This window comes from Megalobrama amblycephala, linkage group LG6 (genome assembly GCF_018812025.1).
Source record: "Megalobrama amblycephala isolate DHTTF-2021 linkage group LG6, ASM1881202v1, whole genome shotgun sequence".
NCBI lineage: Eukaryota > Metazoa > Chordata > Actinopteri > Cypriniformes > Xenocyprididae > Megalobrama > Megalobrama amblycephala.
Genome location: NC_063049.1, coordinates 6,788,667 through 6,814,780, shown reverse-complemented (window position 1 = coordinate 6,814,780; position 26,114 = coordinate 6,788,667). Strand labels below are relative to the sequence as shown.

The following is a 26,114-nucleotide window of genomic DNA, read 5'->3' as shown; positions in this document are numbered from 1 at the left end:
CAGCCCGCAACACGATCAGAATGGAGCAGAATTCTAACCGCGTTGCAAGCCCGCATTAAGAACTCCAGTGTGGTCACGCATAACTCACAAATCACAACAGCACATCACTTCACAGACAGTGGTGATTGCTAGTTAGCTACGCTAGAATTTACACCACAGGTTCGTTGCGTGTGTTTCATATGTGCGGTCCCGCGCATGAATATGAATACAGTGACGGAACGAACAGTAAAAAGGCCTTTAATCGGTGACTGGGGAGTCTCGCCCAGAACACCATTACAAACGCTGTAGTGAGATTTCTTCGTCACACAGGTAAATTTATGCTGCTTAATCTGGAATTCCGTCATCAGAAAAAGGCTTATGCATTTACAGCTGAAAGTGGGGATTTCTTCGCCCAGATTCAGGTTAGTTTATTTGTTCGTGCTGCTAATCTGAGATTCCATCGTCAGAAAGACTTATGCATTTAAAGCTGAAAGTGGGGGTTTCTACGCCCAAATTCAGGTTAATTACTTTCGATACCCTTTTGTACGCGCTACTAATCTGCGTTTCCGTCGTCAGAAAAGTTTTACGCTCATTTAACAACTGAAATTATGATTTCTTCGATAATTTCAGGTTAGCTTCTTCATACAATTTAAACATGCCTTATAGCATCGAGGAACGTTCTGCCGTTCAAGAGAATGTGCATTGAAGCCCCCAGTTTGTGCATGTATAAGATGTTAACAAAAATTATGCCAAAACACATGATTGATTACTGGTCCATCTGCAAACAATTGCTTAAAATGATGCCCGCATTCTCCACCAAATATGTAGCGAAAATTAACTCAAAGGGGAAATATTAATAATTATTCATAACTCATTATGATTATTAATTATGATTAATTATGAATATGCAAATCCGTTAATCAGATTAACTGGACGTAGCTATATTAAAATTAACATTACAATCAGTTAACCTGTTCGTCCAGTGAACGCTCAGTGTTGATTGTTTATTAATTCTAAGAAATGTCAATTTCCAAGTTATGGAAAAATAATATTTCTTATTGTACTGTACTACTCACGTAGTCCGGATCTATCACTTAAGAGGCAATTCATTAGCAGACGGAGTCAGAACCAAACGTGTATTGTGCACAATCTTTATTAACTAACTCACAAACACATAACTAAACTAACAACACATAACATAACATACATAAAGGGTCACACACACACACACACACACACACGCAAGTCAGAATGAGTAATGATAGTGTTGAACCGGAAGAGATGCTGTTACTAGAGCTACATGAAATGTCAAAGGCAATCTGGAAAGGACTCATCAGTTTCTTTTAGCAATAGCAAAGGTAAAGTCTTTACAAATCAATACTAAATCGCTGTTTAGCATTAAAATGTACGATACTTGCAAGATGCCTTTAGGCTGAAGAGCGTCGGATCTGCAGGTTGAGGATAACTCTTGAAGTTATCATCTGAAGTTGTTGCCAGTCTTTTGGGTGATGAGCACATGGCTGGGTGTTGTAGGCCAGGGGCCTACCAGCCTTGCGGCCGGGCCTAGAGAGGCCGGCCGCAAGGAGATTTGTTCGGTCCAGAAGCAAGGAAGAAGAAGAGAGGGAGTGGCACTGTTCGCTGGTTTTTAACCTCTGGTCAAAGTCACACCTCTCAGTTGTTGACCGGACCAATGAAGATGTTGTAATTCTGGGTGGCAACACCCCTCCTGTCAGGGCTTTTACAACCCAGAAAGATTAACAAGCTGAGTTCTTGAATCAGAACTATTAAATATTCTTTTAATACTGATGTGTTGCACAGGTATGGATGTACCGCATACACAAACATTTAAATCTTCCCGCTACGAACGTATAGACACTAAACATGGCATGATTGAAGTTACCGTGCAGGTCATAACATTTAACAATCATCAAACATGTAAATACAATGAGTACAATACAACATCAGTAATAATGGATACCATTTCCTGAGAAGGAATCATTTATAGCACAGTCTGTCTATACATTAATGCCATAGAGTCTGTGTTCTGTGTGGAAAATGCAGGGAAGATGCAGATTTTCTGTGTCTCTACTCTGTTCTCCATGCGGCAACCACATTCCTCAGCGCAATAAACTTGTAACTGAAAACTTCCCGGGGGATGGGGACAGACTCCAGAGTGAGCTTAAAACTATTGGTTAACTAACCAATAATTGTGTCTGATTTGCCTCAGTCATTACAATGTCATGGCATCTCTTGCCTCCTCAAGGCACACAGAAATTTGAGTTTAATTTACACACAATATTAAGTTAACATAATGATCAATATTATTATGTCAACAGAACTCATGAACTAATGTTTGCAACTCAAATTATACAAATTCACACATTTAATTGTTTTCTTTAAATATTTCCTCTCGTTTTCTTGTAGAGCACATATTTAGGCGAATACTTGACACTGTGAAGTTTCTCTGGGTTTTCCTGCTCCGTCTTACTGAAGATGTAATATCAGGTCTGAAGTCTCTCTGTAAAGACAGCTTGGACATCTCTAAGGTGCTTCGCCTTGAGAAATCTCTGCTGAGCAAACAACAGAACAAGGTGATGTCAATGTTCTGCCAGTTAGTTGAAGTCACTAGATTTTGGATCAGGACCCCACTGTGAAGCGGCTAGAATTTTTGGTTTATCATTTATTTTGTAAAATATTTTAGTTAAAATGGCACTTCTCACTGTTCAGGGCAGGGATGTCAATCATGACAGTATTCATCAGTTCTACAAAAACTGGCTCTCCAGACAAGACACAGAAGCATCATTGGACAAGTCCAAAGAGGATATACAGGAAATAATCTCCACTCCTCCAGCCATGAGCAGATACCCATGTGGCTATGTCAAACTCAACAGTGTCCACTCATGGGGCAGCAGCCTTTCCAGGTGTGCTAATAACATTATACATGTATAAGTATGGCATTGAAAAGACAGGTAAAATGACATTTTTGTATAGTGCTTACAGAATCTTGTGACCTCAGGATAAATATATTGAGGTAGAAAACACTGAATGAGCGCAATTAAATTGAGGGAAGGATTTCCTAGATTTCCCTTTAATTTTGTTCCCCCTATAGAGGCAAAAGAGACAAATCTTGGTTGAGATGTTTTTATTTAAAACTAAACTGAATTGAGTAAATTCAACTAAACTTTGATGTGTCCATATAACTTGATTCAGCCAGTTCATCCTACATGATATGTTTGAGTAGAGAAATGTAGAACCACTGTCCATGACTGAATCAAGTTCAGCCAAAGAGTTACTTTTATGAGTGAAATTAAATGGTTTGAGATATCATATTGAATTTACATTTGTATATGTTTTTTTTTTTCAGCTGCCAGACTGACGACACTCCTCTAGTAACACGCCAGCCAACTCAAGAAGACTTGGATGCCCTGGATCTTACGCAAATGGATGATGTCCAGCAGTGCAAAAATGGAGATGTCCCGTCAGAGTAAATATCAGAGTTTCTACTTTTCTATCACAACAAAATAGCCACTTTCTTTGCCTGGTTTAGCTCTTGCTTTTTATAACTTTAACATGATACTGTACAATATCTTTCTGTTAGCACGCACTTATACAAGAGCGTGTAATTTCTGTTGTTGATTAATTTTATTCCTGATTCAGAAATCCTGAGTACAATGAAGAGCTGAAGGATCATGATGAAGGATTTGAAATGGTAACAGATGGATGGACAAATGAAGAAAATACACCTAACGTTGTGTTGCCAGAATTTCCCGGATTGAATCATCTGCATGAGGCAAAAAATGAAGAGATCCAAGAGCCCAGAATGCTCAATCAAGAGACCAGAGCACTTACTGCCAGTGAATTGCTGCTTAACAAGTGAGATACACACACACACACACACACACACACTCATACACGTCTATATTTCTAACAGGGGACTATCACTCTACACTGGCCAAGAGGGGAACAGTGTTTCTGGTCATTTTGAAGAAACAAAAATGACATACAAAATTTTCTTTTAAGGTCTTTTTTAATAATATAACTTCAAATAAGCATTTTTTTATTATTATTATTATTTTAAAAATAGTCCCTGACCGTGAACAGCAGCAGAAGTTACATTATTATGCCATTAGATGATGGCAAAGACTGTCTTTATGAGTGTGTCAGTCAGTAGCGAACACTTTTACATTGAAAAAACTGAACTGTTGTGAACAAGGGACAAGACGCAACTGACAAATGCTTTGACTAGCGCTGTCAGTCATGGGAAAACCCCTTAACCCCTTAAAGATGATACATCAGACATTTAAACAGATTTTTTATTATGAACATAGGACTGACCTGAAGGAAAATGCTAAATCTGAATGCAGGTAATAAACTCGCTCACTCGATCTCTTTCTCACAATACTCTTCTACATAATACAGTAAGATTCAATGAACAATATCAATTGAGAACATACAGTTTTTGTTGCCAAGAGTGGTTGCTAAGGGTGGTGTGTGGTGATGCACAGAACCGTTGGATGAAGAGGTCATAGCCGTGTTTTATCGTGAATAAAACACAGCTATTGACCAATCAGAATCAAGGGCAGGAACTAACCGTTTTAAGCAGTGAATACATTATGACACATTTAATTAATAACAATTCATATATTAATTAATCTATTAATCATATAGAAACTTTATTAGTTGCTGATGCAGTAATCATTAATTAATGGTTTAGTTCTTCATGAGTCATACATTAAAACATGATTATCTGTGCATTAGTTAAGCATATGAATTAATGCATATTAGTGCACCCGTATTGTAAAGTGTTACCGATTATTTTGCTTGTTTTAAGGAAAAACTCACTTAATTTTGACTATTTTTTTTTTTTTTTTCTGAAAACAAGGCAATAATTTTTACTTGTCTAGAAAATGTTTCTTGATTGAAGAATTTTTAGATATTTGGACTGGAAACAAGACAAACAAATTTAAGTAAGAAGCATTTTTTGCAGTGCAGGTGGCTACTTTTAATAGCTTGCATACTTGTTTAAATGTGCACAGCTTAAAATGAATAGTTCACCCAAAGAGGAAAGAACTTTCATTTTTGAGTGAGCTATTACTGTCAGCCAGCAATAGCTAACAATAAATAAATAAATAAATAAATAACATATTAATACATATATTTTAAAGTAAAATCAATCATCTTTCCACTATTAAAATAGTCCCTGACATCTAAAATGTGCAGAACTATTCAGGACCAGGGTTCAGAACCACTGCATCAGTTCATAAAGACACACCAGGCACACACTTTAAATATGTGGGGTTTTCAGAAGGCCGTTTTCTAATTTCTCTGTTTTCACTTCCTTCATACAGAATCTTTGATATTCCAGAGATTGAGGATTCTGAGAGGTTCTACTCTTCATTACCATGTGGTGTGCGTCTCATCTTTGCTCTCTACAATTTGATGGAGTCTCAGTCAGAGATGTTCTGTTACTTTGTGATTATCTTAAATCACATGGTCTCTGCCTCTCTGCTAACACTCTTCCTGCCCATCCTCATCTTCCTGTGGGCCATGCTGTCAGTGCCACGACCAACCAAGCGCTTCTGGATGACAGCTATCATCTACACTCAGGTCAGCATCTTCCCAACCGCTGCAGCTGATGTTAAATAATAATCATTGTTAATAATCATCTGTTCCACGTTTAATTTGGGTGCATCTGGAGATATATGCCCGGCTTAAGGCTTAAGCCTAGTCCCAGACTAAAATGCATGTTTGAGCTGTCTTAATTTGCACTGAAAGCAGTGCCATTGTTTTGTCTCAAGATGCACAACAGTAATGTTTTTTTTTTTTTTTCCTGAGGCACATTTATAAATGCTACTTAAATGTCTTAATTGATAGAATTAACTTGATATAGCTGAATTAATAATACAATAAATTAATCTGTTCGTCCAGAAAACAATCAGTATTGATTGTCTATCAACTCACAGAAAGAATATTTTTTGTGGCCACCGAAAAAATCTAGTAGCTGTGATCACAATCGTTAAAAAACACCTTGTTAACAAGAAGTCTGCAGCTTATACTAAACCTCTGTTTAATTAGTTAAATATACTTGCAGTGCCTTAGCCATTGAATGAGCGTCTGGAGTCTCAGGAGAACGTCTTGATGGTTCAGTAGTTCGATAGTGCTGAATTTGTTATTGAATTAATTTCTTCCGTGTTGAATGAAGAAATGATGATGAGCTTGTGATGTTAGCCTGACTCGGTTATGATCGAGGAAGTTACAATAGTAACTTGAGTCCACTCCGGCTGCACATCAGGACAAAGGTCCAGTCGTTTCCACAGGAACAGTAACCCGAAGCAAAACAGAAGAGAGGGAATCCTCACTGGGACAGTGGCCTTTAACGTCTGTGGAGGTCACTCATAACGGAAAAACACAAAAGAACCACAAAAGCTTTACAGATGGCACCAGCTGTAACACTGGAGCAGAGAACATAGACCTGAAATGTTCAAAAGTGTCCTCCCATCCTTTTCTCCTTTCTTCATCTGTCTCCACTCAGCTCACAGTTGTGGTGAAGTACTTTTTCCAGTTTGGCTTCTTCCCATGGACTACATCAGCCTATCGTGGCATTAATGCGGAGCGTGCATTTGCAGTTCCCAACATAGTTGGAGTTGAGAAGAAAGATGGCTACGTCCTGGTAGACCTCATCCAGTTAATTGCGCTGTTCTTCCATCGCTCCATCCTTAAGGTACTTCACCTTCACAGAAATCTACACCTACATTTTATATAGGTGTAAGTTTTATTTTATAAGATTTTATTATTTTTTTAAATAGAAATTAATGCTTTTATTTTGCAAAAATACATTCAGTCGATCAAAACATTGACTATAAAATATTTCTATTTCAAATAAATGCTGAAAAAATGTCTCACAGTTCCTAAACAAAAAATAGCAAGCAGCTATTGATAATAAATGTTTCCTAAGCGCCAAATCAGCATAATTGAATGTTTTTCAAAAATCATGGGAATACATGCGGAAGGATACATGCGATGCTGCGTTATTAAACAAAAGTATAGCAGTGTAGCAACAGGCAGGTTTTGCATCAGGATGCCTAGTTAGATTGGCTCAGCAGGTTTTAGAACAGAGTCAGTGAGATGAGATGCTGGTGTGTTTTTGTGCTTTCAGGGTCATGGTTTGTGGGATAACAAGGAGGTGGAGATGCCTGACTTTTTTAAGAAGCTAAAGAGGAAAACAGAGAAAAACAAGATGACTGGAGGATCAAGACGACGAGAAGAAAACACAAGCAGACGAATTCCCTTCTTTTCTCTTCAGGCTTCATGCGCTTCTTTATTTCGGAGACAGAGAGCTGAGAGCCCTGAGAGACAGGGTAACTTCTCCATATGGAAATGAATGGGGAATATATATACATACACAGATAGCATATAAAAATACATGTACATACATATACACAATGACAAATTTTGCACAGGCCATGTTGCACGTGTTTTGTTCATTTCTACTGTTATAAGATGTCATATAAGTAAGTATTTATCTATCCGTGTTAATATCTTTTTAAATATCTTAACATCAGATGAGAACCATAGCAGGAAAAAGCATTCACAGAAGAAGCGCCAGAGGAATGTGCCGTTAAGCAGGAAGGAGCGAATGAAGAAGTACATGAATGACCGACTGCTGGAGGCCAAAGCTGCTGTCATTGAGCTGTAAGAGATGAGTCGCATGAAAAATACACTCAATGAAATCTGTATATACTCTGAAAATGTATTATTCGAGAAAGCTTTACATAATCAAAAACATTATTTAAAAACATTCTACTGTTTTTTTTCAATGCCTGGAATTTGTGTTCATTATTTATTTTGAAATAATAAAAATAATCTGTATGTAATCATGGAATATTATACACAAACAACACAGTGACACAGACCATGATTATGCCAGACGAACATAATCAATACTCTTGACCAGGGGTAGGCAAGTTCCTAGAGAGCCGCTGTCCTGCAGAGTTTAGCTCCAACCCTGAAAAAAAAACCTTCAGCTGCCTATAGCCTTAGTAATCCTGAAGAGCTTGATTAGCTTGTTCAGGTGTGTTTGATTAAGGTTGGAGCTAAACTCAGCAGGACAGCCGCTCATCTAGGACCAAACTTGCCTACCCCTGCTCTTGATATACCACAATGAGATAATTACCTCGATCTCTATACCATGAGGATAAAACTGGGCAAAGTTTAACCATGTCGAGGAAACCCTGGCATTAGTACTGGTGTGAACAGCTTCAGGTTCCCCTAAAAGAGGGCTTAATCTAGGAGCCAGACACAAAACAAGACATAACCCTTCATCTACAGTACATGCATCTCAGCAGACAATATAGGATAGACCTTAACCCTTAATCAACCATTTTACAGATTGATTAATATCCATTAGTTGCATACAATGCCAGATGCAGATGAAAATGAGGCTGTGAGGGACAGATGTACAATCTTTACAATGGCACGCACAGTATAAAGATCCTAGATCATGTCATTTTTACAACTCACAACTTTTAAAAGTATGAGTTTGTGTCTTTTTTTCAGAAAGACATTTTGTCAGCTGAACAACTGGTATGTTGTTAAACAACAGTACAATCCACTGAACGCACTGTATTCTATTCCTCACAGCCTCGTTTTCATTCCTGTCAAAAATTAAATATGGTGCTACCCTGAATAAGGGTTATTCTGTGCAACATTTTTAACTACAAAGTAATGGGGGAAAGCATACAGTAAGCATTTTAGTTAATCCTGACACATCTGTCATGAACAGGAACTGGACTGGGCATGTGAGTAACTAACTACCTGACATGAACTCTATGAAGCAAGAAAGACACAGAGGCTAAGTAGAGTCACTGCAACGTATGTACATCGTAAATTCGGCCTACGTCACTGAGTATTTTCTATCCAGCTAGTGCAATGAATATCTAGTGCCAAGCTCTGCCTCTGACGGTCAGCAATACTGAGACAGAATCCCTTCTGCTGTTCAGACACAGCACACATGCTCACCAATCACTTTCACAATTACCATTTCATCTGCACTGATTGTCAGTCTGGGCCAATTTATGTCTGTTGCATACTTCTAAATAACAGCATTCTAGTAAGATATTTGTGTGGAATTTACTATATTAAAATAATGCATTAAGTTAAAACTTTTTTTTTTCAGAGCTCTACACATATACTTACCCATAAGGCAATTCTTCTATGACATCATACACCCCGAGTACAGCCCTGTGTGTGATGTGTATGCCCTGATGTTCTTGATAGATGTGGTGAACTTCATCATCATTATATTTGGATATTGGGCTTTTGGAGTAAGTATTAGAAGTCCACTCACAATCCTTAAATAATTTTTTCACTCTTCAATTCAATTAAGTTTGGAGTATTTAATTTTTAAGGAACTGCAGAAAGCAGTATGTCAAAAGTCCCTGGATGGTCTATTATTTCCAGTATATTTTAAAAACTAAGAACAAACTGGTGTGACGTTATTTTGAACAAAATCAGGCCAAAAACGTTTTATTTGGACTTTGTTTCGTGAGTTTGAAACTACAGAGCCCCTAAAGGGACATGCTGGTGGAAAAAAATATGAGATGGAAGGAAAAATAATAAGTCAATGCTTTTGCGTTCTTTCGCAAATGTTTTGCGTTCCCTCAAGAAACTTTGCGTTCACTCGCAAAACGTTTTGAGCTCTTTGTGAGGGGATGCAACATTTCTTGGCGGAATACATACGTAGATTTTTTTCCTTCTCCATGTCCCTTCAGGGGCTCCGTACAAAATAGCTGGCCAAAACAAACGTTGTCTCCAGCTGGTAAACACCTTCAAACTACCATTGGTTTGTAGCGATTATGTAACAGGTAGGTGTGGCTCTGTGACTCTGCCTTCTTTGACGTGAGTTCATTTCTTCTGTTCAGTCCTTCGAGGTCAGACGTCCACGAGTAAAAACACAAACACACTGGAGAGCTGCTTTATAGTAGAAATTAAAGTTGTACTTCTAATTGAAAGCAAAACTGACACTCTGTTTTCATGTTTACTTTTTATCTTCATTACAACATTTGAGCTTACTGAATTTCATTGTTGAGATGTGACTAGCATGTGCTCATTTTTTTTTTTTTTTTTTGGCAATTAATGAATGCATTGAATTGATTAATACAGAAACACAGCGCAGCCGCTGATATAACAGAGTCACTGTCAGAAGACCAGGTTCCTGAGGCCTTCCTCGTCATGCTTCTCATCCAGTTCAGCACCATGATTGTGGACCGAGCACTCTATCTCCGTAAAACTCTGCTTGGGAAGTGTGTTTTCCAGGTTGTGCTTGTGTTTGGGATCCACTTCTGGATGTTCTTCATACTGCCTGGTGTCACAGAGAGGTGAGGAATAACTGAAGAAGTGTGTATACTTGTGTGTATACTTATCCAGTGTGTCATCCAAAATGGGAATATCATGAGAAATTAATTTAGTACACCCCAGATCTTCCCGACTAGAACATGTGAAGCATGGCCCTTACTTGACCTTGTTCCACCCCTGAAAGACCAGACAAATCTGCTGGCTCAATTTGTTCATAATTTTGGGAGATAACACTAGCTATGGCCAGCTCTAGCTATGACTCTTTTACATAAGGTTTTAAAAAAGTATAAATTACTAGTATAAGTTTAAATTAACTGTGGTCTCTCATTTTCCTTCAATGTTTCTTATTTCAGGAGATTCAACCGGAATCGAGTTGCTCAACTGTGGTACTTTGTCAAGTGCATCTACTTTGGTCTCTCAGCCTACCAGATCAAATGTGGCTACCCAAACCGTGTTCTTGGGAATTTTCTTACCAAGAACCACAACTACTTCAACCTCTTCCTCTTTCAGGGGTAAGTCAGTTACCCACTTCACAATGACTGATTTGTTCATTGTTTTTGTATATTCAACAGAGTGAATGAAACTTCAAAGGGCCAGGTCTACTATATGAAAAGAGTAACTTTAGAATAATGGTCCATCATTAATAGATAACTATGCAGGAAGTAATTTTCACACCACCTTCTTCGTTGTGCACTTAATGTTGTGATTAGTATTTATTTGGTAATTCATTATAATTTGTCATAGTTACTCTAAATGCAATGCAAAAAATAATTTAAAAAGACAGTACAATTTAGGTTTTTTAGGTATGTTTACACATTAAAATCTACCATCTCGATCATCTGTTTTTCTACTTTTTTTATGCTAATGAAGTAATCATGAATGACTGGAAATGTATTTGTTGGTCAAAAAGGATAGGAATCCTGAAAATTATAATAATGTGTGGATAATTTCTATAGCTCAAATAATCAGTTTAGAAGCATGATGTGTTTGCTTGTGTAGTTGTCATCTTAGACCAGTGTTAGTGTGTCTGTCTCTCTAATGGGCTGTTTCCCCCCCACAGGTTCCGATTAGTTCCGTTCCTGACCGAGTTGAGGGCCGTGATGGACTGGGTGTGGACAGACACCACTCTTAGCCTATCTAACTGGATCTGTGTGGAGGACATCTATGCCAACATCTTTATCCTCAAGTGCTGGAGGGAAGCAGAAAAGGTGAAAACTGGTCTTTCTAAACTGATGCATTTGGGTTCATTGTCATTTTAGCACAAGCAACAGTTTCACATGTGTTCATATCTTTTTCTCATTCAGTACCTGTAATATCAGAATGTTTCTATGTTGATTCGATTTTACTACCACAATCTCAGACCAAATTCACAGAAATAAAATACTAATAAAAATCATTTGAAAACTGCTACCTTTATCAACTATCAGTTCATGTTTTAGTGTCAGTCACACAATCCTAGGTGAATTACCAAACTTACATTGCAAAAACATAATAATATAACAAAATTGAGAAGGTTGTAACTTCTGTGTCAGTGATCACAGGTGTATTCAGAATGTTTTCTTGCCACAGAAATACCCTCATCGACGTGGACAGAGGAAGAAGAAGGTGGTGAAATACACCATGGGTGGCTTCATCATTTTTGCTCTCATCTGCATCGTCTGGTTTCCTCTTCTCTTCATGTCATTGGTTAAATCTGTAGCAGGAGTAACCAATCAACCTTTAGATGTGTCCATCCAGCTGAGCATATTGGGATATGAGGTGTGCAATTTACACATTGAAATTGTTATCAGCAGTACACCGATCAGGCATAACATTATGACCACCTTCCTAATATTGTTTTGGTCCTCCTTTTGTTGCCAAAACAGCCCTGCCCTGTTGAGGCATGTACTCCACTAGACCTCTGAAGGTGTGCTGTGGTACCTGCACCAAGATGTTAGCAGCAGATCCTTTAAGTCCTGTAAGTTGTGAGGTGGAGCCTCCATGGATCGGACTTGTTTGTTCAGCACATCCCACAGATGCTCCATTCGATTGAGATCTGGGGAATTTGGAGGCCAAGTCAACACCTCAAACTCATTGTTGTGCTCCTCAAACCATTCCTGAACCATTTTTTGCTTTGTGGCAGGATCATTATCCTGCTGAAAGAGGCCACAGCCACCAGGGAATACAGTTTCCATGAAAGGGTGTACATGGTCTGCAGCAATGCTTAGGTAGGTGGTTTGTGTCAAAGTAACATCCACATGGATGGCAGGACCCAAGGTTTCCCAGCAGAACATTGCCCAAAGCATCACACTGCCTCCACCGGCTTACCTTTTTCCCATAGTGCATCCTGGTGCCATGTGTTCCCCAGGTAAGTGATGCACACGCACCCGACCATCCACGTGATGTAAAAGAAAACGTGATTCATCAGACCAGGCCATCTTCTTCCATTGCTCCGTGGTCCAGTTCTGATGCTCACATGTCCACTGTTGGCTCTTTCGGCGGTGGACAGGGGTCAGCATGGGCACCCTGACTGGTCTGCAGCTATGCAGCTCCATATGCAACAAACTGATGCACTGTGTATTCTGACACCTTTCTATCAGAACCAGCATTAACTTCTTGAGCAATTTGAGCTACAGTAGCTCGTCTGTTGGATCGGACCACACGGGCCAGCCTTCGCTCTCCACGTGCATCAATGAGCCTCGGCCGCCCATGACCCTGTCACCGGTTCACCACTGTTCCTTCCTTGGAGCACTTTTGATAGATACTGACCACTGCAGACCGGAAACACCCCACAAGAGATGCAGTTTTGGAGATGCTCTGACCCAGTCATCTAGCCATCACAATTTGGTCCTTGTCAAACTTGCTTAAATCCTTACGCTTGCCCATTTTTCCTGCTTCTAACACATCAACTCTGAGGACAAAATGTTCACTTGCCGCCTAATATATCCACCCACCAACAGGTGCTGTGATGAAGAAAGAATCAGTGTTATTCACATAATATTATGCCTGATCAGTGTATATGTGCTCACTACATATATTTCTGAAGTATGTTTTATATCTGTGATATGTCTATATATTAATATACATAATTATTATATGAATATATTTGAATAAATATATATTAGAGCTGGGAAAAATGATGTGTTAATTTCCATGTATAATATAGACTGGGTTAGGCCTTGCGATTCACACCTTTCCTAGTTAAGACTTAAAAGAGCAAGAGGGATATAGCAGCAGTGTGGAGATCTCCAAAGAGGAGTTGGAGATCTCCAAAAAGCAGTGGCAGTTAGGAGCGGGAGCTGCAAAAGAGCTTTAACTATTACTGACGAAGCCCAGTCCTCTTTGGAAATCTCCGGGCTGCAGCTACTTTACATGATTTAAAGTATGTGTGTGTGTGTGTGTGTGTGTGTGTGTGTGTGTGTGTGTGTGTGTGTTTACAGCCATTGTTCAGCATGAGTGCTCAGGAGAACAATTTGATCATATACTCTGAATCAGCCTTACAGAGGATGACCAATCACTACGCCACTTACCCGGTACACATTACATTTTTCCCACATGGTTACCTACAATCACACTTTGAACCTTTTTAACATCTAGACTGTCATCCTTCTGTTGTCGGTCTGATCAAACTGTCCTCCTTGTGCCTCAATTAGTCGGCGATGCAGTTCATTGTGAACTATATGGCAGAGGACATAGTGACGGCAAAGATCAAAAGTGACGCCAGTCTGCTGTGGAGCGTCAGTCCTGCCAGCCGAAATGCCATGATCCATGAACTCAGCAACTCAACACACTTCTACATCACACTGCGCTGGACTTTACTGCGGTATACTCTCACACACAACAACTGCACACACTATACAGGCCAAAGGCTTAATGATTTTTCAGCAAAAACAAGCAAAATTATTTTAGAAATTTAAACAATAGAAGATAAGAGCCTTGAAAAAAAGTCTAAAAAAAAAAAATAAAATAAAAAAAAAATAATAATAATTTTAATTAGTAAAATATTTAACACAAAATTTCAAGAGCTTCAGCAAACAGAAAATCCAGTGGCACTGGAGGCAATGGCAAAAGTCAAAAATCCAATTATAATCCAAAATAGTACAGGTAAATCCTAAATCCAAGTAGTAAAGTAAGTAAGTAAAATCCACAAGGAATTAAAATAAAAATTCACAACCAAATCCACTTAAAGCGTAGAGCACAGGCTATGAACAGCAAAGAAACAGAATGAGAACACCACTTTAATACACCAAACAGAATAAAACACAATGAGAAAAATAAACTCTAATATCAATAAAGAAAGACAGAAAGCAAAACATCTAGAGGATAAACTCTAGTGGCGGAGACAGGAACTAAAAATCTGAGATCCTTAAATGCTAATGCTACTTTGAAGTTTCAATAAAACTAGTTGAGTTTGTAATTGAACATGTTTAATAACAGTACTGAGATAAAGATAAAGGGTTAGTTCACCCAAAAATGAAATTTCTGTCATTTATTACTCGCCCTCATGTTGTTCCAAACCTGTAAGACCTTCATTCATCTTTGGAACACAAATGAAGATATTTTTGATGAAATCTGAGGGTTTCTGAACCACACATAGGCAGCAACGCCATTGCACTTTGGGACGGCATGAGTGTAAGTACTTAATGAGAGAAATTTCTTGCTTTCTTTTTTTTTGGGGGTGAACTGAGCCTTTAAGATTATCCTTAAAATGCTTACAGAATAGATAAAGAAAATAACAAATGTATAGTTCATTGTTCTCAAATAAGCCATTGCTTACCTCTGTCTTATGACAGTACTTCCAGCATCCTTTCACCACCTAAACTCCACCTTTTTGGCTAGTTACCGCTAAACCAGTCAAGGAAGTCCGGTGGAGTACTTCAGACTGGGGTCAAGTCTCGAGCTGGAGCACTCCACCATAGACAACAAGCCAAACATGCCTACCTCTGCTTTCATTCAAAGATTACATGAAGATGTCAACTCGTGAAATAAGTAGAGTACACCTTCACTGATTATGCTGTATTTTAAATCATACCATTCACAATAGAGATCAAACCCGTCAGAATAAATTATTTAAACTAACAATGTGACTAGTTGCTTGTCAGGGACCAAAACAGGTCTTGAGCCCAAAGGATCTGTTCAGCCAGTCCCATACATCCTGCAAGAGCAAGAAATGTGTAACATTTCATGGCATGTGTGATGTCGTTGTGTTTTTGCACATTTGAGCAGAAACGCGTCTTTGGTGATGAATGCAGAGGCGGCTGGTGAACACACAGTGAAGTATGAAGACAGCGTACTGAGAGATGAACTGGTGTCTATGCTCAGAGGGACACAGAGCCGTCCACTGTACGTGTTCCTCAAACGTTTAAATGTGGACTCCCTCTACATCTGTTTTTGCCATTTCTCATTCTGTTTTCTGATGTCCGTCAGGTTGCTAGAAAATCTCCTACCAAAGTATATCAGAGGAACTTCCGGACCTGATGCTAAAGTGGCCCATCGACTTCAAGTGGGTGAGTTATCAACTCTAAACATTTGTATTTTTGGCATTTCTAGTGTTTATTGCCTCCTTGCAATTAATCGCTTCATTGTTTTTCTCATTTGTAATTTGCTTTGGATAAAAGCATCTGCTAAAGGAATAAATATAAATGAATGGCATCAGAACATATCTGCAGGATGTTTTCATGACTTTAACCTAATCATTCACAGAGCATTCCAAAGGCTCGGATGATCGTCATCTACAGTTCTTCCGTTCTCTGTCCATCAAGCTGCAGCGAGGTAACGGGAGCTCCTCAGAGATGGGGCCGCAGTGGTGGGTGGTTGAAGAGTGTTTTCCTGAGCCTCCACCCAGCAGATGCCAGAGTATTGAGGTGGTGGTGTTCAATGATAAAGTCAGTCCATCCAGTGTGGGCTTCCTAGCTGGATACGGGTAAGTTTAAGCCATTTTTACAATATCTGTAACATACAGTGCATCCGGAAAGTATTCACAGCGCTTCACTTTTTCCATATTTTCTTATGCTACTGCCTTATTCCAAAAGGGATTAAATTGATTATTTTCCTCAAAATTCTACAAACAATAATGACAATGTGAAAGAAGTTTGTTTGAAATCTTTGCAAATTTATTAAAAATAAAAAAAACATGTACATAAGTATTCACAGCCTTTGCTCAATACTTTGTTGAAGCACCTTTGGCACCAATTACAGCCTCAAGTCTTTTTGAGTATGCCACAAGCTTGGAACACCTATTTTTGGGAAGTTTCTCCCATTCTTCTTTGCAGTGCCTATCAAGCTCCATCAGGTTGGATGGGGAGTGTCGGTGCACAGACATTTTCAGATCTCTCCAGAGATGTTCAATCGAGTTCAAGTCTGGGCAGGATTGTCCCGTAGCCACTCCTTTGTTGTGTTGTTGTCCTGTTGTAAGATGAACCTTCGCCCCAGTCTGAGGTCCAGAGCGCTCTGGAGCAGGTTTTCACATTGGCCAGGTGATGAGCGGTGCCTGGTTTCCTCCAGACATGACGTCTGCTATTTAGGCCAAAGAGTTCAATCTTGGTTTCTCATGGTCTGAGAGTCTTTCAGGTGCCTTTTAGCAAACTCCAGGCAGGCGAGGAGAGTGGCTTTCATCTGGCCACTCTACCATACAGGCCTGATTGGTGGAGTGCTGCAGAGATGGTTATTCTTCTGGAAGGTTCTCCTCTCTCCACAGAGAAATGCTGGAGCTCTGTCAGAGTGACCATCGGGTTCTTGGTCACCTCTCTGACTAAGGCCCTTCTCCCCCTGAACGCACAGTTTGGCTGGGCAGCCCGCTCTAGGAAGAGTCCTGGTGGTTCCAAATTTCTTCCATTTACAGATGATGGAGGCCACTGTACTCATTGGGACCTTCAATGTGCAGAATTTTTTCTGTACCCTTCCCCAGATCTGTGCCTCGATACAATCCTGTCTCGGAGGTCTACAGACAATTCCTTGGACTTCATGGCTTGGTTTGTGCTCTGACATGCACTGTTAACTGTATACCTTATATAGACAGGTGTGTGCCTTTCCAAATCGTGTCCAGTCAACTGAATTTACCACAGGTGGACTCCAAGTTGTAGAAACATCTCAAGGATGATCAGTGGAAACAGGAGCACTTTTTGAGCTCAATTTTGAGTGTCATGTCAAAGACAGTGAATAGTTTTATACATGTGATTTTTTCGTTTTTTATTTTTAATAAATTTGCAAAGATTTCAAACAAATTTCTTTCACATTGTCATTATGGGGTATTGTTCGTAGAATTTTGAGGAAAATAATGAATCCCTAATTCTTTTTGGAATAAGACTGTAACATAAAATGTAGGAAAAGTGAAGCGCTGTGAATACTTTCCGGATGCACTGTATCTGGTAGGTAAATATTAGAGTAGTTCACCTAATAATGAAAATAACGAGCTTCCATTTACCATATTTGGTTTAAAATTTATAGAAGATGAGTAAATGACACTATTTTCTTTTCTTTTTTTTTATTAACTAATCCTATAAAATGAATTTTTGAATAAACTGGTGATTTAAAATATCAAATCTTCTTGTTTTCTTTTCTCTCACACTGCAGCATTGTGGGTCTGTACATGTCCGTGGTGCTGGTCATTGGTAAGTTTGTGCGGGAGTTCTTCACAGGCATATCCCGATCCATCATGTACGAGGAGCTGCCGTGTGTGGACCGCGTGCTCAAACTGTGCAATGACATCTTTGTTGTGCGAGAGGCTGGAGAGATGGAGATGGAAGAGCAACTGTTTGACAAGCTCATCTTCCTGTACCGCTCACCTGAGACCATGATCAAAATGACCCACAAAAAGAACGAGTAGCATTCATTCATGACTGCATGACAGTTCTGTCACAAATATCAACCTCTGCACATCTGAGAAGGACACTTTTGTGTGAAACGAGTGTCTACTATAAGGCACCAACCAGAAAGTCATTTTATACATTGTACTGCAGTACTAAAGAATATGATGTGTGTTTACATCTATCCATGAGTTGGTTTGAAGCTAAAGAATACATGGACTGAATGAACTGAAAAGAGCATCAATGTAAAATAAATTATATACATGAATGATAGAGGTTGGATGAAATTATTTATGCTTTATTGACTTCACTAGTGGTATATCATCAACATTAATACAATGCATGATTATTTAATCTTTAATATTTCAATGAGCCTTTTTTAATCAGTTAGACTGTTTCATATATTATGCTGTCATTCCATATAATAAACCATGGCATGTGGAAAACAACTTGTATTACATTTGTATTGCATCTTATTGTTTAGCTGGAAAGTTCTCATTGAAAATTAAGACTAACTTAAAAATCTTTGGTCTTGAGGAATAATTGTATTTATTCAGAAGTAAATCATTATTGTAATTCAGTCCAGAGGTAAGCTATTCCTCTATGCATAAAAATAAAGGATATTCAGGCTGTTAAAATACACCATGAAATCAAATTGAATGTTTTTGCTGGTTTTACTCTATATCTTCTACCTTTACCATCATCTATATGCAAGTGTACTTCTAAATGTTGACTGAATGAGACATGTCTAGTTCAGTCGTGAACAATGTCTCAGGCTGCTAGCAATCACATCACTTCCTCCATGGCACAAGCTGATGACTTGACTGATTTGATTTGAAAAGTGAATAATTCAGAGCAATGAATCAGAGCAATTGTATAAAAATATACATTTTTAATAATACAAATGATATATCTTTATTTATTTATTTACTTCTAATCTATACATTTATGCTATGTTTTTGGGGATATACTGTATGTTTTTCTTTTGTTTGTTTTATCTATTTACCACAAAGTTACTCAACTATGCCATTAGTTTGCTTATGAAATGTTACATTTTAATAATAAAAAAACATTTGAATGATGCTCAAAATGTTCATTCCACATTGTATTTGTGCTCTAGTACTAGGGCTTCATTTATACAGAAATTTTCAGATTTATGCTGGATGTAATTATTAATTGATTGATTGATTTTGACAAATGAAAATTAAAGAACTCTTTTTCATCAACTTTCCCACTCATTTTCATTGTTCGGTCATTTTGACCCCGAACATCCTTAAACTTTTTTTACGCATCTTCAGAACAACCAAATCAATCATATATATATATATATATATATATATATATATATATAAAATGTCTCAAAAGTCACTGCTTCTGAAGTCACTTATACTTTCATTTATTATGTCTTATGTAGTAAATACCGCATAATGCTTTAAATAGGGAGTGATTATTACAACAGTGTAAGTACAGTTTTCATTGGGGCAAATGATGCCTGGTTTCACATTTCAGTTATACTGAATCAATATAATTAAAGTTTGAGAATTTAATACATTTATTGCAGTGAAGTATTTACCATAAAATGATAACACTGTTTTTTATATGATTAGGAAATAAATAAATAAATAAATAAATAAAGTGAGATTAAAAAAAAAATAATAATAAGATAGCATAGATTTTCTAGAGTTTCATAGAGTTTCAACAAGGTCACCAATTTAATTTATAAGCTCTCTTCTCTGATTTGACTTTGCTATTTGTGTGTAATCAACCTGTAAATGAATCTGAATCCTAATTGGAGGCACACATATTGGGTAATGAATATTCAGATTAGTTTTATAGATACTAAACCAGACAACATAAAAATATACACAAAAAGGCAAGATGGATTGAAGTAAAGTAAGGTAAGGGCATAAAGAAATTTTCTAGAGCATACCCTTTAGCCAGTAGGCTGTTCAAGCCAGAAATGGTATCATATAAAGAGAAGGCCTGACAATTTCACACTGAGGGGTGAGAAACTCTGGAAACTCTGACCCTCATTTACTAATACACATTCATTAAATCAGACGGTGAGCTACATGTGCCAAAGAAAGAAAGAATACGAGATTCAGCATCTGGCCAAATGGTTCTGGCACCTGAAGAGCCACACAGGACTTTAGTTGCTTGAAGGACATTGTGGTGTGGAGTAGGGATGGGCATTTTCCCAAAATATTGTATTCGAATATTTGGGCTCGTAAAAAAAACGAATATTCGAATATTCATTTATTTAAATTACCTTAAACAAGAAGGACTTTTTTTTTTTTTTTTTAATTCATCAAGAGTTTGTAACCATTTCTGAACAAGCTTACAATTAGGCAATATACACAACAAGCTTAAGTTATATCTTAAGGTTTTCTTTTAGTTTAAAGCATTAAACAATTTGTGCAAAAAAAAAAAAAAAAAAAAAAAAAAAAAAAAAAAATATATATATATATATATATATATATATATATATATATATATATATATATATATATATATATATGTATGTATATATATATATATGTATGTATATATATATATATATATATATATATATATATATATATATATATATATATATAAAAAGAACAAAAGCATTTAAACTCAAGCAGTGCGAACGAGGAAAAACACTAATAAAGCAGACAGCGCCAGTTATCGTACAAAACGTACATAATACACTCAAGACAGTAGCCTATATGGTTATCGTTTTCATATTGTTTCACATGTTCATGTTGAGAAAAACAATATTATCCATGTAGATGACCACTAGCAGTGTTTTATTATGAGTATGCTGTTTCATACTTTTATTTCATGGGACTTTTATTTTGACATCATGCTATCTGCATGGGGGACTAATTTCTCCATGCTCACTCTTTTCAAAAAGAAAACACACAGGAAGGCACGAGAAGGTACGTTTCTGGAATAACAGCACCGGGAGATGATGGAATTTGTTATATAATGTTGAAGCATCTAGGTCCATTAGCAATGATGAATCTTCTAGGCCTTTATAATAAAGTCTGGGATAAGGGAAAACTACCCACTGCATGGAAAGAAGCGGTAATTATTCCTATTAGAAAACCAGGGAAAGACCCTTCAAAGCCTGAGAATTATAGGCCGATAGCGTTAACGTCACATTTAGGCAAAATAATGGAAAGAATGGTTACTGAGAGATTAACGTTTTATTTCGAGTCAAGGGAACTCCTATCACCATATCAGAGTGGGTTTAGGAGAGGGAGAGGAACAATGGATCCAATTATATGTCTGGAAACAGAAATCAAGAAAGCACAGGTGAACAAAGAATCAGTGATGGCAGTTTTCTTTGATGTTGAGAAAGCTTACGATATGGTTTGGAAGGAGGGATTAATGATTAAATTACATAATATAGGAATTTCAGGAAGAGTTTTTAACTGGGTTAAAAGTTTTTTATTTGAAAGATCTATTCGGGTTAAAATTGGTGCAGTTGTATCCAGGAAGTATTTGGTGGATAATGGCACCCCCCAGGGGAGTGTCATTAGTCCATTATTATTTTCTATTATGATAAATGATGTGTTCTCTCAAGTTCCATCAGATATTAATCGTTCATTATTTGCAGATGATGGAGCGTTATGGAAACGGGGAAGGAATGTTGATCATATAAGGAAAAGGATACAAGAGTCAGTTAATATGGTAGAAAAATGGTCATACTTGTGGGGTTTTAAATTCTCAGTGGAAAAAACAAAATCAATTATATTCACTAGAAAGAAAAAAGACAGTAATGGAATGGAGGTTAAATTGTATGGACAAATAATTGAGCAAGTTAAAGTGTTTAAATTTTTAGGGTTGTGGTTTGACTCTAAATTAAACTGGAATGAACATATCAATAAAATACTCAGTAAATGTAAGAAAGTGGTAAATGTTATGAGATGTCTGTCAGGATCTGAATGGGGAGCAAGTAGAGAGGCATTGAAAAATGTATATACAGCATTAATAAGGTCAGTATTGGATTATGGAAGCTTGGTGTATGGATCAGCGGCTAAAACATCCTTAAAGAAATTAGAAATAATGAATTCTCAAGCTCTGAGACTATGTTGTGGTGCGATTAAATCAACTTCCGTTGATGCTCTACATGTGGAAATGGGAGAAATGCCACTATGCCTTCGAAGGGTACAGCTTATGATGAACTACTGGGTAAACTTAAAAGGACAGTCAGAAGGGAAAAATCCAGCTAGTAAGGTACTTATCCACTTGCTGGGAAAGTGAGAGAGCGAAAAGTAAGTGTTTTGCCTGGATCTCAGGAACTATAGCAAGGGAAATGAGGTTAAATCAAGAAGTTTATATTCCTACAGTACCAATAACGGTAACGCCTCCGTGGATATTTCCTCAAGTGTTTGTCGACTTGTATTTACTGGAAAATTATCATTTATTCAAAGACATAGGAAATCTAGCAGCGGTGGTAGAGGACAGAATTCACACAGTATACCAGAATTATGTAGCAATATATACAGATGGATCTAAAGACCCTACGGGGAGAACATCATATGCATTTACTATACCATCCCTACAGATATCTAATAATAGGAGAACAACAGATCATCTGGCAGTTTATACAGTCGAGTTAGTAGCAATTGTGTCAGCCCTGAATTGGATAGAACTAGCCAATATAAGCAAAGTTATTGTGTGTTCAGACTCAAGTTCAGCATTGATGTCAATACAATCATTTTCATCCCAGAGTAGGCAAGATATAATTAATGAAATATATGAAACACTTTTTAGAATTCATAATTGGAACATAGAGATTATATTTTTGTGGGTACCAGCACATAGGGGGGTTAAAGGAAATGAGATAGCAGATTCACTAGCAAAGGAAGCAATTAAACAGGAAAATGTAATGGAGATTTTATTAAGCAGAACAGAAATAAAGGCAATGATTAAAAGCAAAATCACTAACAAATGGCAAGATAAATGGAATCAGGGAACTACAGGCAGACACCTTTACAACATCCAGAACGAGGTGGGAAAGATGAGGAGGACAGGACGAAGCACGAAGGAAGAGAATGTAATATCAAGATTGAGACTGGGTCACACAAGACTAAATAGTACGTTGCACCTTATGGGGAAACATCCAACAGCGCTGTGTGAATGTGGTCAGGGAATAGAAACAGTTGAGCATGTATTAATTCACTGTCAGAAATATGCCACAGAAAGGGAAATATTTAGAAGGACATCACAGCAGATAGAAATAAAACAAATTCTCAGTCAAACAGGAAATTATAATTCATTAATTGTATTCTTGAAGGAAACAGGGCTGATAAATAGGTTGTAAAGGTTTTTTTTTTTTTTTTTTTTTTTTTATATATATATATATGTATATATGTGTATGTGTATATATGTATATTTGGTTTATTTATTTCATTTAACATTAATATGTGTTTAGCAGAGGGTAAGAATTCTGGTCCACACTCCAGTATAGTAGGTGGCGGTAATACACCAATAACGTTGGCTGTCACCCGCCATAAAACAAGAAGAAGAAGAAGAAGAGAAGGTACGTTACAAGACGGTGCATGTTTAAAGTCAGAGATTGGAAAATATTACTGTAATCTTTAACTAAAGTGTTCCTTGAAGTGTTATACCACTTTGTGCTTGATTTGTTTTGGCAGTAATAACTTGAGAATAATTCATGAAGTTGCTAGCTATCTCTCCAACGTCCAAGTTAAGTTAATGGCGTCATCCTTCACTGGATCACCACTCTCTAGCACCCTTTGATATGCGGAGCGAGGTATGTGGTTGATTGTAATATACTATTCCATATGTATTAATTTCATACGTTCATGTAAATGGTAATAAGATTCATTCACATGATGGCTGTTACCTGTTGTGCTGTTATCAATGTGATTCTAGCTTGCTAAAGAGCATTTGTTAAAGTATTAATTTGTATCTGACTGAATTGCCTTTGTTATTTGTCTTTAAGTTTTCACGGTGTTGGTGCTATGCACACTCGTCTGAATTAAAGTACACCCGTATGGAAACACTCCCAAGCCTGTTTATTCAAAGTTGAAGGGCTGCTACAATCCACATGCTCGGGTGAGAAAACGAGCTGCGCTGACAGACGTTGCAGAAACACAAAGATAACGATAATACATAACAGTGTGCTAAGCTAAGTTTCTAACAGCAGCACTTTGTGTTTTCTGTTCATAAATACATCTCCCTCGACGAAATTTAAAGGAAGCATATGTCTCAAAATCATTTTACTATCAGATAAGTTATCTTCTCGGCTCACTTTGGGTATAGCTGCGCTTAGCCTACCTGTCGTGAATGCAGTGATGGACAGCTGTCTTTCCTCATTTCATGTGCTTTCTCAATATGGTGGTGATATTATGATAACTCAGTTTCATTAAATCATTTGATCAAAAGTAATTCCATTGTGTAAGATCATTTTCATCCAAGTAATTCCAAACTTCGCGAGGCAGACAACATTATGTGACGATCAAATAAAATAAACTTCTTAAACATGCTCCACAGCGCCACCCGGTGCATTTAGTTATAACTGCGAGTTTTAGTGCTCAGGATTTATCATGGATTCACTGCATTTACGGCCAGCAAAGCAACAGTAAAACTCGAATAGTATTTTTATTTTTCGAATATTAATTACAGGTCGAATATTCGACTATTTGTGGACACCCCTAGTGTGGAGAAAGAAAAAAAAAAGACACCAGATTTTACTGGCCTGAATTGGAGCAGGACATCTGCAAACGGGTATGTTGTCTCATTTCCCACATTAGACCTTACTTTCAGACAACTCAGTGCATCAAGAGGGCCTTTATGATGGAAAAGAAGGAATACAATCCTTTAAGTATTAAGCAAGTATTACAACCCAACCCCGGACATAAACCTCTCACATTTACTTATCTTTTGCTAAGTTTTCTATTGCTTTCAGCCATTTCACTGAAATAATCTTTTCATCCTTCCTCCACAGGTGGTGCAAACATTGATTATCTGGCACCAATAGCTGATCTTGATTTGTCCTATGGAGGAGGACACTTCTACACATATCACAAGCTCTTCTCTGCAAAGTGCGCTGTACGGGTCACCCAGTGGAACCAATGCCCCTACTGGGGAGCACTCAACCCTGATATCCACAGCAGAGTGCTTCTAGACTGCAGAAACATCTCGTGCGTGACCTGCAGGTCAGTGGAGTGGCACATTCTACCATGTCTTGCCCACAAATTAACCCCTAGACGGACACAACCCCAGTTAAATCCATGCGCCAAGACCCGCAACCACAAGCGCAAATCCCCACAATCCCGATCCCTTCCTCTTTTGCAGATAGCCGACAGCCCTGCAACAACTTTTACATTGGGAAAAGCATCAGACAGCATTGCCGGTACCTTGCTCATGCCCGCTAAGTATGCCCAGTGATGAAAGCAGTCAATTAAAAAAATCTAAAAATTACTTATCGATTCCTGTGAATATTTCTCACCTATCTACCTCACCACCCAGATTCCAATTTAACTAATTATCTGCTGTCCAGCTTTGAACAGTTTTAAAGGTGCCATAGAATTGAAAATTGAATTTACCTTGGCATAGTTGAATAACAAGAGTTCAGTACATGGAAATGACATACAGTGAGTCTCAAACACCATTGTTTCCTCCTTCTTATGTAAATCTAATTTGTTTAAAAGACCTCTGAAGAACAGGCAAATCGCAACATAACAACATTACGCAACAGTCGGGATCATTAATATGTACGCCCCCAATATTTGCATATGCCAGCCCATGTTCAAGGCATTAGACAAGCCAGTATTAACGTCTGGAGCTGCGCAGCCGAATCAACAGACTTTATGCAGGTAAGCAAGCAAGAACAATAGCGAAAAATGGCAGATGGAGCAATAATAACTGACATGATATCATGATATTTTTAGTGATATTTGTAAATTGTCTTTCTAAATGTTTCGTTCTTTCTAAATGTTTGGACATTATCTCCAAGTGTATTCTCACCTTCCTCAG

At 37.7% G+C, this 26,114-nt stretch overlaps 1 protein-coding gene and 1 long non-coding RNA gene across 2 annotated transcripts in view; both read left to right on the top strand.

The window, feature by feature from the left end:
• Nucleotides 1-19,277, top strand: part of LOC125269594 (piezo-type mechanosensitive ion channel component 2-like) — a 22,787-nt gene extending 3,510 nt beyond the window's left edge. The window contains exons 2-20 of the mRNA XM_048192524.1: nucleotides 2,404-2,570; nucleotides 2,707-2,900; nucleotides 3,344-3,463; nucleotides 3,637-3,852; nucleotides 5,328-5,586; nucleotides 6,512-6,700; nucleotides 7,136-7,337; nucleotides 7,542-7,671; nucleotides 9,155-9,302; nucleotides 10,141-10,355; nucleotides 10,686-10,844; nucleotides 11,393-11,540; nucleotides 11,902-12,090; nucleotides 13,752-13,844; nucleotides 13,965-14,134; nucleotides 15,538-15,654; nucleotides 15,739-15,818; nucleotides 16,015-16,234; nucleotides 17,884-19,277. Coding sequence (XP_048048481.1) covers nucleotides 2,404-2,570; nucleotides 2,707-2,900; nucleotides 3,344-3,463; nucleotides 3,637-3,852; nucleotides 5,328-5,586; nucleotides 6,512-6,700; nucleotides 7,136-7,337; nucleotides 7,542-7,671; nucleotides 9,155-9,302; nucleotides 10,141-10,355; nucleotides 10,686-10,844; nucleotides 11,393-11,540; nucleotides 11,902-12,090; nucleotides 13,752-13,844; nucleotides 13,965-14,134; nucleotides 15,538-15,654; nucleotides 15,739-15,818; nucleotides 16,015-16,234; nucleotides 17,884-18,136 — 3,269 coding nt within the window. The 3' untranslated portion in view covers nucleotides 18,137-19,277. The remainder of the gene's footprint in view (nucleotides 1-2,403; nucleotides 2,571-2,706; nucleotides 2,901-3,343; nucleotides 3,464-3,636; nucleotides 3,853-5,327; nucleotides 5,587-6,511; nucleotides 6,701-7,135; nucleotides 7,338-7,541; nucleotides 7,672-9,154; nucleotides 9,303-10,140; nucleotides 10,356-10,685; nucleotides 10,845-11,392; nucleotides 11,541-11,901; nucleotides 12,091-13,751; nucleotides 13,845-13,964; nucleotides 14,135-15,537; nucleotides 15,655-15,738; nucleotides 15,819-16,014; nucleotides 16,235-17,883) is intronic.
• Nucleotides 19,278-24,998: 5,721 nt separating this feature from the next.
• On the top strand, nucleotides 24,999-25,559 carry LOC125269480. Its single transcript, XR_007185116.1, has 2 exons — nucleotides 24,999-25,294; nucleotides 25,434-25,559. It is a non-coding gene; the product is annotated as an uncharacterized LOC125269480 (long non-coding RNA).
• The last annotated feature ends 555 nt before the right edge of the window (nucleotides 25,560-26,114 follow it).